The 14,769-nt window shown below is 34.9% G+C and overlaps 1 protein-coding gene across 1 annotated transcript in view; it reads right to left on the reverse strand.

The window, feature by feature from the left end:
• Positions 1-317: 317 nt before the first annotated feature.
• LOC134809764 (uncharacterized) overlaps positions 318-14,769 on the reverse strand; it is a 94,915-nt gene continuing 80,463 nt past the window's right edge. Inside the window, exon 3 of the mRNA XM_063808470.1 lies at positions 318-2,530. Coding sequence (XP_063664540.1) covers positions 2,321-2,530 — 210 coding nt within the window. The 3' untranslated portion in view covers positions 318-2,320. The remainder of the gene's footprint in view (positions 2,531-14,769) is intronic.

Raw genomic sequence — 14,769 nt, forward strand, 5'->3', positions numbered from 1 at the left:
GTCTTTTCACTTTCTGAATACGTGTCCTTTTTAGAACAGAAGTTTTAATTTTAACTAAGTCAAAATTATCAATGTTTTCTTTTGTAGATCATGCTTTTTGTGTTGGTGTTTAGTCATCACCCACTAGATTTCCCTAATGTTATTGTCTATACTTTTTCAGAGTTTTAAATTTTACATTTAGGTGTATGTTCTATTTTGAGTCAAGTTTTGTAAAAGTTCTGTGTGTATATTTATTTTTTTTACATGCAGATTTCCAGTTTTCCCAGTATATTTGTGGAAAGGATCATCCTTTACCTATTAAATTGCTTTTTTTTTTTCTGTAAAAGATCAGTTTGCTATATTTTGGGATCTCTTTCTGGGCTTTTAATTCTGTTCTGTTGATCTATTATATATTCTTTTGCCAATATCATGCTGTCTTGATCACAGGAGTCTTATAGTGAGTCTTTAAGTCAGTCAATGTCAGTCCACCAAATTTTTATTTTCAGGGCTATGTTAAATATTCTTATCTTTTGACTTTCCATATAAATCTTAAAATCCGTTTGTTGCTATTAAAAAGTAATTTGCTGTAATATTGATCGAGATCACGTTGAATCTTTGATCAAGGTGGAAAAACTGACAGCGATACTGATTCCTCCCATTCAGAAACACGGAATATATTACCATATATTCATATTTCTTATGTTTTTTATTAGTATTTTTTAAAGATTTCTTCAAATAGATATCACACAATGTTTGTATTAAAAGCACCTCATTCTTTTTGGTGCTAATATAAATGCTCTTATGTTTTGAATTTCAAAATCTAATTTTTCATTGATGGTGAAAAGAAAAGCAGTAGACGTTTTTATGTCAAATTTGTATCCTGTAATCTTGCTACAAATTTCTTAAAAATTTCAGTTTTGCTTTTGTTACTGTTAATTCTTAGGGTTAAAATTAACTTAGTATAAATAATTTTATATTCAAGATTTGGTGAATTCATCATATTCATTTTTATTGTAATACACTTAATAGGATGTTTTTGAGAAAATGGAATAAAGTACCTAAATCAAAAGTAATTTTCCCATTATTATGTATCTTCTTAAGCTTTTGGGTATTTTACTACACTGTATGTACATGATTTAATGACACATAAATTATCTCTTCTCTGATCCAATGAATATAAAAACCATTTTAAAGAAATGTGCAATTTAAGAGTAGGTAGAGGAAGATGGTGTAATAGGTTCCACTGATCTTGCCCCCAGGAAAGACACTAATTTACCAACTATTGACACCAAAAAAGCACCTTCATAAGAACCAAAAATTAGGGGAGCACTCACAGTAACTGATTTTAAATTTATATCACTAAAAGAGGCAATGAAGTGACAGGAAAGAACATTTTCAGTCAGCAAAGCCACTGCTCCCCCGTCCCCAAAAGCAGTGGCATGGTGTGAAGAGCTTTTCTGTGCCTTGGTGATAGATGGAGCCAGCAATATTGAGGCATTGAACGCAGCTCAGTGCTGCCCCTGTTATAGCAGAAAGCAAAACCAGACCAAACTTACCTGATGCTCTCCCACAAAGGGAATATTTAAACCAGTCCTAGCAATGGGAGAATAGCCAATCCCAGCAGTCAAAACTTGAGTTCCCACAAGCCTTGCCACCACAGTCTGAAGTGCTCTGTGATCTCAGAAAAACTTGAAAGGCAGTCTAGACAGTGAGAACCGTAACACCTTGACAAGTTCTAGGGCTGAACTGGGCCCAGAGACAGTAGGCTAGAGGGCAGGTGGCCTACGGAGATATCAGCTAACGTAGCTAAGGGAGTACTGGAATCACTCCTCTGCTAAACCCAGGTTGCACAGCTTGTGGCTCCAAAAGAGACCCCTTCATTCTGCTTGTGGAGGGGAGAGGAAAGAACGGGAAGGATTTGTGTTATGTCTTGGATACGAGCTCAGCCACAGTAGGATGAGGCACTGGTCAGAGTCATGAGGCTCTCTTTTCAGGCTCTAGTTCCTGGACATTTCTAGATACACCTTAGTCTAGAAGGAAACCTGCTACCTTGAAAGAAAGAAACCACACCTGGCAAAACTTATCACCTGCTAACTGAAGGGTCCTTGGGCCCTAAATATCTAGTAGGAACACCCAGGTACTACACTGAGGAGATTGGGTGAGATGCTGAGACTTGCAGGGCTCAGGTTAAACTCAGCACATTTCCAGCTGTGGTGGCTATGGGGAGAGACTCCTTTTGCATCAGAAAAGTGAAGGAAAAAGTATAGGAGACTTTGTCTTTCACCTTTGATGCCAGCTCTGTCAAAATATGTTACAGCCCCCAGTGGGGCCTTGGAGTGGCTTATTCCAGGACTGGACTATTGGGTGGAATTTCCAGATGTACTCTGGGCCAGAGAGGAGCCAACTGACCTGAGAGGTGAGTCCAAGGCCAGGCAACATTCATGCACAAGCTGATTGAAGAGACTTTGAGCCTTAAGAGAACATCGATGGCAGTCTGGCAGTACTCCCCATGGGCTAAGGCGAAGGTGACCAGAGGACGAGGCTTCTCTGCCTTTGGAAAGGGGAGAGAAGAATGAGAGTGACTGTGTCTTGTGGGTTGAGTGCCAGCTTAGCCACAGCACAATAAAACACCAGGTAGACTTCTAAGGATTTTGAACCTGCTTGGGGCCTGGAATATCTCGTCACCCTGAAGGGAAGGATATAGGCCTGAATAGCTTTGCCAGCTGCTGACTGCAGATCCCCAGAATTTTGAGCAAATGTAGGCAATAGCAAAGGAATGGTTACAGCAGACCTTGTGCAAGAACCAGCCTAGTCATAGGACAGTGGCCACACAGGTGCTTATGTCACTCCACCCCAAGCTCCCAGTAGCTCAGAACATAGAGAGAGACTCTGATCATTCGGAAGAAAATAAAAGAACAGAACAACAGTCTCTCCCTGGTAATCCAGGAAATTTTTCTGGATCTTGTCCAAGACCATCAAGTCAGTACCTCTGTGACTCTACAAGAACCATAGCGTTACTGGGCTTGGGGTCCATAGTAAAGCAGATAGAGCTTAGATCACAACATTCAAGTTTTTGCAAATATCTGGAAAGTCTTTCACAGAAGAAGGGAGTAGAAAGAAGCCCAAACTGAGAAGACAACAATAAATACCTTACTTTAATACAGACAGAAAAATATCTACAAGTATCAAGAGAAGACAGGAATACATGACCTAACCAAGTGAACTAAATAAGGCACTAGGGACCAATCTTGGAGAAACAGACATACGTGACCTTTCAGACAGAGAATTCGAAATAGTCATGTTGAGGAAACTGTAAGAAAGTAAAGGTAATAGAGAGAAAAAAATTAATAAAGTGATGACATACTTAAAAATTAAAAAGAAATTCTGTAGCTTCAAAATGCAAGTGACAAAAATGCATCAGAGTATTTTAATAGAAAACGTGATCAAGAAAAAGTAGGAATTAGTGAGATTAAAAAGAGCCTATTTGAAAATACACAGTCAGAGAAGACCAAAAAAAAAAAAAAAACAATGAGAAACAATGAAGGGTGCCTAGAGGATCCAGAAAAGAGCCTCTAAAGGGCAAATCTAAGAGTTATTGGCCTTAAAGAGGAGATAGAGAAAAAGATAATGGTGGAAAGTTTATTCAAAGAGAAAATAACAGAGAACTTCCCCAATTTAGGGAAAAATATCCATATCCAAATACAAGAAGGTTACAGAACATAAAGCAGATTTAACTCAAATCAAACTCCCACAGGGCATTTAATAATAAAACTCTCATAGGTCAAGGATAAAGGATCCTAAAAGCATCAAGAGAAAAGAAACAAATATCACACAATAGAGCACCAATACCTCTAGCAGCAGAACTTTCAGTGAAAACCTTATAGGCCAGGAGAAAGTGGCATGACATATTTAAAATGCTGAAGAAAAGCAAAACCAAACAAAACAAAATAAATATTTTACCCTAGAATAATATATCTGGAGAAATTATCCTTAAAACATGAAGAAGAAATAAAGGCTTTCTTAGACATACAAAAGGTGAGGAATTGTATTAACACCAGACCTGTCCTACTAGAAATCGTAAAGAAATACTTCAATCAGAAAGAAAAGAATATTAATAAGCAATAAGAAATCATCTGAAGGTATGAAACTCACTGAATATGGTAAGTACATGGAAAAACAGATTATTATAACACTGTAACTCTGGTGTGTAAACTAGTCTTAAGTAGAAAGATGAAAGACTAAAAAATGATACAATTAAAAATAGCTATAACTGCTCTTCAAGACGTAATATAACAAGATTTGTAAAGAAACAAGAAAAAGCAGGAGGATTAAGTTATGGCATAGAGTAAGTATTAATTTTTTTGGCTTGTTTGTTTATGGAAACTGTTGTTATCAGTTAAAAATAATGAATGATAATGTATTATTTGCAAGCTTTTTGGTAACATAAAACAAACAAACATATAAATACAATGGGTACACAAAAATAAAAAGCAAGAAACTAAATTACATCACCAGAGAAAACAATCTTCACTAAGAGGAAGACAGCAATAAAATAAAGAAGAAATAGAACACCACAAAAAAACAGAAAATGAATAGCAAAATGGCAGTAGTAAGTTCTTACTCATCAATAATAACACTCAATGTAAATGGATTAAACTCTCTAATCAGAAGACATATAGTGGCTGAATGGATGAAAAACAAGACTCATTAACTTGTTGTCAACAAGAACAACACTTCACTTGTAAAGACACACATGAACTTAAATAAAGGGAAGGAAAAATATATTCCATGCCGATGGAAACCAAAAAAGAATACAAGTAGTTATATTTATAGCAAACAAAATAAATTTCAGGACAAATACTGTAAGAAGAGATAAAGAATATCAGTATATAATAATAAAGGGGTCAAGTCAGAAAGATGATATAAAATTTTTAAATATATATGCGCCCAACACTAGAGCACTCAGATATATAAAACAAACACTATTTGAATTAAAGAGAGAAATAGACTCCAATACAATTAAGGGAGGAGACCACCCCTCATATTGAGCCCATGGAGACAGAGTCAAAAGTTTGTTATAAAAAGCTGGGAAGGGTAATAGGATGGGAATGAGAAGGAGGTGGGGATAGTTAATGTGTACCAGTAACAGTTAGAATACATGAATGAGACCTAGTATTTGATAGCACAGCACAGTGACTATAGTCAATAATATACTGTATATCTTAAAATAACTAAAAGTATAATTTGTTTGTAACACAAAGAATAAATGCTTGTGGACATGGATATTTCATCTACCATTATGTGATTATTATGCATTGCATGACAGTATCAAAATGTTTCATATACCCCATAAATATATACCACCTGCTTTGTCCCCATAAAAATTAAAAATAAGAAAAAAAAATGAAGAGAAATTCATAATTTTACAAAAACAATGTTAGTCTCCAATTTTTAGTATTTTCTTTATTCTATATGCTGTTAATGTGCTCCTAGGTTGATTCCATGTATTTACTATTGTGAATAGTGTTTCAATGAACATAAGAGTGTATGTCTTTTTGGTATATGAATGTGTTTTCCTTGGATATATATTCAGTAATTGGATTATTGGGTTGAATTGTAGTTCAACTTTTGGTTCTTTGCAAAATCTACAAAGTTCTCTCCAAAGTGGCTGAAACAATGTACAATCCACCACCTGTACATGTGTCCCCTATTCTCTGCAGCCTGGTGAACATCTGTTATTTATTTTTTAAGAGAAGCCATTCTGATTCATGTGAAATATTATCTTACTGTGGTTTTGATTTGCATTGCTATGATGATTAGTGATGTTGAACACTTTTCTTATGTTTGTTGGTAACTTGTGTGTCTTCTTTAGAGAAGTGTCTGTGTTTTGCCCACAATTTCATGGGGTTATTTATTTATTTATGTTTTGCTTGTTGAGTGAGTTCCTTATAGACTCTGTGTATTAGGCCTTGCTCAGATGCACAGTTTGTGAATATTTTTGCCCCATTCTGTAAAGAGTCTGTTTACTCCCTTGATAATTTTCCTGGCTATACAAAAGTTCTTCAGTTTAATTAGGTCAAACTTAACCAATTTTTGTTTTGCTGCAATTGCTTCTGAGATATTAGACATAAATTCCTTGTCAAGGCCAATATTGAGAAAGGTATTTCCTAGGTTTTCTTCTAGGATTTTAGAGTTTGAGTTTATACAATCGAATCTTTAATCTATATTGAGTTAATTTTTGTGTATGGTGATAGATAGGGGTCTACTTCCATTCTTTTGCATATAGATATTAAGTTATCCCAGCACTCTTTATTGAATAGGGGGTCCTTTCCCCATTTCTTATTTTTTGTTGATTTTGTTGAAGATCAGATGGTTGTAGGTATGTGGCTTTATTTCTGAGTTCTCTATTCTGTTCCATTTGTCTATGTCTGTGCTTTTACCAGTCTCATACTGTTTTGGTTATTGTAACTTTGTAGTATAATTTGAAGACAGGTAACCTGGTGCCTCCAGCTTTGTTCATTTGCTTACTGATACTTTGGCTATCTGGGCCCTTTTTTGGTTCCATATTAATTTTAGAATAGTATTTTTCTAACTATGTGTAAAACAACTATATTCAAAATAGTCTCTAAATATCTTTTGTATTTATATGTGATTGGCTGTAATATCACTTTTATTGTTTCTAATTGTGCTTATTTGAATCTTCTCTTTTTTTTCAAGTTAACTTAGCAGTTGTCTCACAATCTTTTTGTTTCTTTCAGAGAATGAGCTTTAACTTTTGTTGATTCTGTTTATAGATATTTACATATCAGTTTCACTCAGTTCTGTTCTATTTTTTGCTCTTGCTTTTTGTCTGCTAGCTTTGGAGTAAGTTTGTTTTTGTTTTTCTAGTTCCTCTAGATGCAATGTTAGGTCATTAATTTGAGGTCTTTCTACCTTCCTTATATAGGCATTTCTTGTTATAAACTTTTCTCTTAATATTGCTTTGGCTGTATCTTAGAGATTTGAGTTTGTTTTGTCTGTGTTTTTATTTACTCTGAGAATATTTTAATTTATTCCCTAAATTTATTTTGTATGTAAAAATAGGTCAGGAGCAACTTGTTTAATTTCTATGTAATTGTGTGGTTTTCAGGGATCTTCTTGGTATTCATTTGTAATTTTATTCTACTGTGGTTGAAAGTATGGTGATATAACCTTGATTTTTTGCATTTATTGAGTATTGCCTTATGATGAAGAATGTGCTTGATCTTAGAGTGTTGTATGTGCAGATAAGAAAAATATATATCCTATGGTTAATGAATGGACTGTTCTGTAGATGTCTATTAGATACAGTTGATCAAGGGCCAAATTTAAGTCCAGAATTTTTTTTTTAGTTAGTGCTGTTAGTGTTCTGCCATATTATCTATTATTGTGTATCTTTGTAAATTTTTTCCCAGGTCTAGAAGTATTTCTTGTATGACTCTCTAGGTACTCCAATGTTTGGTGCATATATATTGAGAATAGTTAGGTCATCTTGTAGTACTGAAAACTTTATAATTCTTATAAGAAGCAGAAAGAAATTACTTAGGCAGACAGTTAGGGTAAAGAGTCCCCAGCAGAAAACTTTCCTTTGAACAAAAAGCAGCTCAGATATATCTCCCATTCTAACCTCATGCAGTTCAAAGAGATCACTTATGTTCTAACAAAGAGCAGACTGTAAATCACAGATAAACAGCTCGGACACAGAAAGAGAAGGAGGAGTCTACTGGGTAATCACCAAATTTCACACTTATACAATGGGCCCCAGGAAAACAGTGGGCCTTAATAAACACATTCCTTCCCCTTTAGGAGCGCTAAGATAGGAAAGCTAAAAGTAGAATTGGGGTTGAGGGCAGGGATTCCTGCACCTGCGAGAAGATGTCTGGAAACAGACACAGAAACTCTCCCTCCCAGATAAGCAACACAGACTAAAACACCCATAAAAACTCTGCTCTATACAGACAGCACAACTGGTCCCAACTAAATCACTGGACCCTAGGAGGATGTGACATCCCCTCCTCACTAGCCTCCTCCTCACCCATTTATAAAAACCCAGATGCTTTTACTACAACTTGGAAACCCACTCAGGACTCCACTTTGTGATGGAGAGCTCTTCTTTTTCTTTCTTTCTTTTTTTTTGCCTATTAAATTCCTGCTCTAAACTCACTCTGTGTGTAATTGTGTGTGTGAGTCCATGACCTCAATCTTCTTGGACATGAGACCAAGAACCTTGGTATTTACCCCAGACAACAAGGCTGCTTCATCATTATGTAGTAGCATTTTGTCCTTTTGTACTGTTGTTGGTTTAAAGTCTATTTGTTGGTTGGCGCATCATTCTTTTACCTTGCTGAAAATAGGCCCCAAGTCTCTTATGACTGGTAGGTCTGCTGAGAAGTCTGCTGTTAGTCTAGTGGAGATCTTTTTGTATGTGATCTGACATTTTTCTCTATCTGCATTTAAGGTATTTTTCTTTAGCATTAATCTTAGTCTGGTGATTATATACCTTGGTGATGTTCATTTTGTATAGTGTCTGTGAGGTGTTCTCCAGATTTCTTGTAACTAGGTGCCTACTCCTCTTGCAACATTAGGAAATTTTAAAAAAAATTTCCTCTAGTATGTTTTACAGATAATTAACTTTTTCTCCATCTCTTTCAGGAATGCTAAAAATTAGTAGGATTGGTAGCTTTACACAGTTCTATATTTCTCAGAAACTTTGTTCATTTTTTAAGATTCTTTAATTTTTTTCATGTTGGTTTGCCTTGGTTAATTTGAAACTTAACCTCTAAGCTCTGAAATTCTTTATTCTGTTCAGTCTAGTGTATTGATAAAGCTTTTGATTGCATTTTGAAATTCCTAACATGAGTTTTTTAATTCCAGTAGCTCAGATTAGTTTCTTTGTAAAATATTTACCTTTTCCCTTATTTACTATATTGTTTTACAGGTTTCTTTGTGTTGATTTTCAATATTATCTTGGATCTCATTGAGTTTCACTGCAATCCATGCTTTGAATTCTTCATCTGTTATCTCAGTGCCTCCATTTTTACTAGGGACTATTGCTGGAGAGCTACAGTAAGCCTTTGGTGGTATCACAAATTAAGATTCTTTATTGTGACAAAATTTTTACACTGGTTCCTTCTTATCTGGAGAGTGTTGTGTTGGGTAGGATCTTTTGGTTTTACTCTATAGTCCTATGCACTTCTGCCAGTGGGTTTTCTAGTGGGCTGTGGACATTGACCTACTGACCAGTAGATAGTGTTTTCAGGTGAAATCCAGTTTCCACAGAAGCAGATGGGCATAGACTTAATCTTTATTTATTATGAGGTGCTCTCTGTTTTCTCAGGTGAAGGGCTGGATAGTTGGATGCCTGGTGTCTTGAGCTTCTTTTGCAGGGTTAGCAGGACACAGTTGGGCAGAGCTGAAGGCCCCCCTGGTTTGCCCATGAATATCCCAGTGCTGAACACAGGCACTAGTCCTGATGAGGGTGGTTAAAAGGAGCTCCTTGTGAACTGCACTGAGGTCTCTGAGGTGGAAGAGGTAAGAGGACTGTGCATTGGCTCCTTATCCTAAATAAGCAGAAACATGATCTGTTTTTCTGTTTCAGGGCTTATGACTCACAATTTTGGTAGGTATATGCAGCTATAAAATTCTATGTGATCCTGCTTTGGCTTTACTTCACAGTTTTTGAATGCTGGCTTCGTGTTTTCATTCATCTCAAAGTATTTTCTACTTTGTCTTGTAAATTTTTAATTGGATCAATTGGTGGTTTAAGGATGTGTTGTTTATCTTGCAGGGATTTGTTGAGTTTTTAGTTTTCATTACATCATTCCTTTGACATTGAATTGTGGTCAGATAAGATCTTTTGTATAATTTTAATATGTTTAAATGTATTGAGAACAGATTTTTTTCCTAATACATGGTCTATCTCAGAATGTTCCATGTGCACAGAAGAATTCTCACATTCTGCTATTCTTAGGTAGAGAGAGAGTTCTGTATAGACCTGTAAGGTCTAGTTGTTTTATAATGTTATTCAGGTGCTCCATTTTTGTAATGAGCTTCATCCTTGGTGCTATAATCACTATTTAAAGTGAGGTATTAAAGTCTTCAAATGTTATTGCAAAACTATGTATTTCTTTTTAAAATTCTGTCAATTATTGCTTCATATACTTTGGGGTTCTATTGTTTGATGCATGTATGTTTATACTTGTTATGTGATGTTTATGAATTGACAGTTGACACTTTTTTCAATATATATTGTTCTTTTTGCCCTTTGTAACAATTTTTGCTTTAAAGTGTATTTTGTCCAATATTAATATCTTCCCCAGCTCTTTGCTTAGTATTATGTAATATTTATTTCTTCTTTAATTTTAAGCCTATATTTCATTAAGCCTAAATTATGTCATTCTACCATATAAAGTAATTAGAGAATGTTAAAATATTATTTGGTTAAATTGATTAGAAATTTTTCTTAATTAGGTTTGCCTTTCTCGTGCATGATGGCTAATTTTATGTGTCAACTTGGCTAGGATATGTATAATGCCAAGCTTTTATTCAAATGCCAATCTAGACATTGCTGTGAAGGTATTTTTAAGATATGATTAACATTTAAATTAGCAAACTTTGTATAAAGCAGATGGTCCTCTATAGTGTGGATAGGTCTCATTCAATCAAGTGAAGGCCTTAAGAGAAAAGATTTAGGCCTCTTGAGGAAAAAGAAATTCTGCCTCATGACTGTATTTTGATTCTAAATTGCCCTGGGTCTCCAGCATGGCAGTCTGTCCTGGAGATTTTGAATTTTCCAGCCCTAGAATATGATGAGCTAGCTCCTCAAAAGAATCATTCTCTTTCTCTCTCTCTCTCTCTCTCTCTCTCTCCCTGTGTATGCATATGCTATACATACAATTATGGCTCATGACTATCTACATGGTGCATTATTTTCTTTCCTCAGATGATTCTATAAACTGTATAGAATCAGTTTAACAATACAAAATGAAATAAACAAGAATATTTATATCAGTAAAAAATTTATTAAATCTTTTAATAAAAATTTAATAAATACACACTCAACCACTGTAGACAGATAGGGACTAAATTCAAAACAATTTAACCATACAGCTATTTCTAAAAAAAAGTAATCCATTAACAACTTGACTAAGATTAATCGATAAAGTAATATTGATTACTTTGATATTACCAAACAAAATTGCAGAAACAAGAGTTAATGTGAAAACATTTTCACAACTAATGAAACAATTCAATACATTATACTAAAGGTAAACTCATTGTGCATGGAAAGTTATCCTTACACATATTTTCTAGGAACAATAGCATTTCAAATTTTCAAATTTAACATATTTTTCCCAGAAAAATAATTGGCACACTAAAACGGTTTAAAATTTTATCAGAGTTCTTATATACACTTACTGAAAATACATAAATCTCCTGAAGGAATCCTGAAGAATTTGTTGTTTTTTTATAAACTATAAGATGTTACAGGCAGATCAAAATGCAAATTTAAACAAAATAAAACAGAGCAACCACAAGAAAAAGCAGTTAATCTAAGCTGTTCTCTCAAAGTAGTCTTTTAAAGAGTTCTGTGTAGGGACAATGAACTAGGTGTATTTTTTGTTCCACATTCTTCCCTCCAATCGCTTAACCACACAGGAGGTGAGGGAATGAAAGAAGATAAACCTCATATTTAATAGGGTTATATAGAAGGAAAAAATATATTCTTGTAAGCCTTCCTTTTCATTTGCTCGCCACAGAAAATCAAATAACAATAATAAAAATGGTATTTAAAATGGATAAAAAAGATGTAATCAGTCAAATGTATCATAAAATTTAAAGAAACAAAATAAAACATAAAATATTCAGGTACGATAAATCATTGAGAAATAAGTGAGGTAATTTATATAGGTATATAGTCACGGACTCATCAAATGTTAGAATTGGAAGATACTTGAAAATATGTTCTGATATGGTTTGGATCTGGGTCCCCACCCAAATATCATGTCAAATTGTAATCCTCAGTGTTGGACACTGGGCCTGGAGATAGATGATTGGATCGTGGGGTGGTTTCTCTTGAATGGTTTAGCACCATCTTCTCAGTGCTGTTTTTGTAATGAGTGAGTTCTCATGAGATCTGGTTGTTTAAAAGTAAGTATTACCTCCTTCAGCTCCTTCCTCTTGTGCCAGCCATGTAAGACGTGCTTGCTCTTCCTTTACATTCCACCATGATTGTAAGTTTCCTGATCCCTCCATAGAAGCCAAGAAGATGGCTAGAATCATGCTTCCTGTATAGCCAGTAGAACCATGAGCCAATCAAACCCATTTTTTAAATAAATTCCCCAGTCTCAGGTATTTCTTTATAGCAGTGAGAGAATGGAATAATACATGTTCTTTCATGGATTAAAAAAATTTTACTATGTGCTCAATTAAATCTGGTGATTAAATTGATATGTTGTTATCTTTTATAAGTACACATTTTTGATTATTTTTCATATTAAAGCACAGAGTAAATAAATAAAATCAGTGCCTACTCTTTAAGGAAAAAGTGGTGGGCATGTTACTGGATCCCTTCCTTATACCTTATACAAAAATTAATTCAAGATGGATTAAAGACTTACATGTTAGACCTAAAACCATAAAAACCCTAGAAGAAAACCTAGGCAATACCATTCAGGACATAGGCATGGGCAAGGACTTCATGTCTAAAACACCAAAAGCAATGGCAACAAAAGACAAAATTGACAAATGGGATCTCATTAAACTAAAGAGCTTCTGCACAGCAAAAGAAACTACCATCAGAGTCAACAGGCAACCTACAGAATGGGAGAAAATTTTTGCAATCTACTCATTTGACAAAGGGCTAATATCCAGAATCTACAATGAACACAAACAAATTTACAAGAAAAAAACAAACAACCCCATCAGAAAGTGGGTGAAGGATATGAACAGACACTTCTCAAAAGAAGACATTTATGCAGCCAACAGACACAAGAAAAAATGCTCATCATCACTGGCCATTAGAGAAATGCAAATCAAAACCACAATGAGATATCATCTCACACCAGTTAGAATGGCGATCATTAAAAAGTCAGGAAACAACAGGTGCTGGAGAGGATGTGGAGAAATAGGAACACTTTTACACTGTTGGTGGGACTGTCAACTAGTTCAACCATTGTGGAAGTCAGTGTGGTGATTCCTAAGAGATCTAGAACTAGAAATACCATTTGACACAGCCATCCCATTACTGGGTATATACCCAAAGGACTATAAATCATGCTGCTATAAAGACACATGCACACGTATGTTTATAGCAGCACTATTCACAATAGCAAAGACTTGGAATCAACCCAAATGTCCAACAATGATAGACTGGATTAAGAAAATGTGGCACATATATGCCATGGAATACTTGGCAGCCACAAAAAATGATGAGTTCATGTCCTTTGTAGGGACATGGATGAAGCTGGAAACCATCATTCTCAGCAAACTATCGCAAGGACAAAAAACCAAACACCGCATGTTCTCACTCACAGGTGGGAATTGAACAATGGGAACACATGGACACAGAAAGGGGAACATCACATACTGGGGACTGTTGTGGGGTGGGGGGAGGGGGAAGGGATAGCAGTGGGAGATATACCTAATGCTAAATGACAAGGTGATAGGTGCAGCACGCCAACATGGCACATGTATACATATGTAACAAACCTGCACGTTGTGCACATGTACCCTAAAACTTAAAGTAAAATAATAATAAAATTTAAAAAAACAATTGAAATAAAAATAATAAAAAATATTCCATATGGGATAGAAATTAAGAAAGTGGTATTAAATTATTTTTCTCATTAATTATAGTTTATTTAGCCTTGCTTATAACTTCTAGAATTTGTTCTTTGGGGGGAAAGGACATGTTTTAAATCATATCCATATAATACATTTTCCTAAAATTTCAGAGATTTTTGAGAAAAGATAAAATTTCTTTCTTACTACAGGTGAGCAACAATAATTCTTGATGTCAACTAGACTCCTCACCTACTCGTACACTTTAAGTTAAACTCTGTAGAAGACCATAATATGCTACCTAAAACAGAATGTCCATGTAATATAATATAGTCTCTATAATCTGAGATAAGAGATCTTTCAAAACTACCTGAATCTTAAGAATTATTAAAATAAAAGATAGTTTAAACCAAAAAAAAGAAAAAGAATACAGCAAAAATGGTTATTTTTCACTGAAACAAATCCATTAGAAATACTTGTTTTCTGAGTATAATTTGTCTCAGAATGTAGTCTTAATTATTTTGCGATCAACACGTACACATTTACTTACTTAAGCCAAGGATATAGTTACATAATAAGAAATAACATTCAACAATTGAAAATGAAAAATTAAACATAATCCAGAAAGTAGTATAAAACAATGTATTGAACACAATGTGGATAACATAGACTCAAATACTCTGAGGAGATTTACTTTTAGCCTAGATTGAAAGTGGAATGGAGAACACTGGATAGTTCTTCATTTGGCCTTAGACCAACTTGATTAGTTCTCTACTCTTTATTGCTTGCGGTTCTCAAGAATAACTATAGAATTGATACGGGGGCGGGGAGACAGGGAGGTGCTGGGTAGAGTAGGGTGGAGGTCCTGGTGAGGGTTCCACCTTCAGGCCTGTGCCCACGGACCTAAGTAAGGACAAGCATTTCTGTTTTTGTGCCAGAAAAGCTGCGTTTTGGCCTGCCACAACCCCCATCCTGTGCCCATGTAAGCCT

This window comes from Pan troglodytes, chromosome 3 (genome assembly GCF_028858775.2).
Source record: "Pan troglodytes isolate AG18354 chromosome 3, NHGRI_mPanTro3-v2.0_pri, whole genome shotgun sequence".
NCBI lineage: Eukaryota > Metazoa > Chordata > Mammalia > Primates > Hominidae > Pan > Pan troglodytes.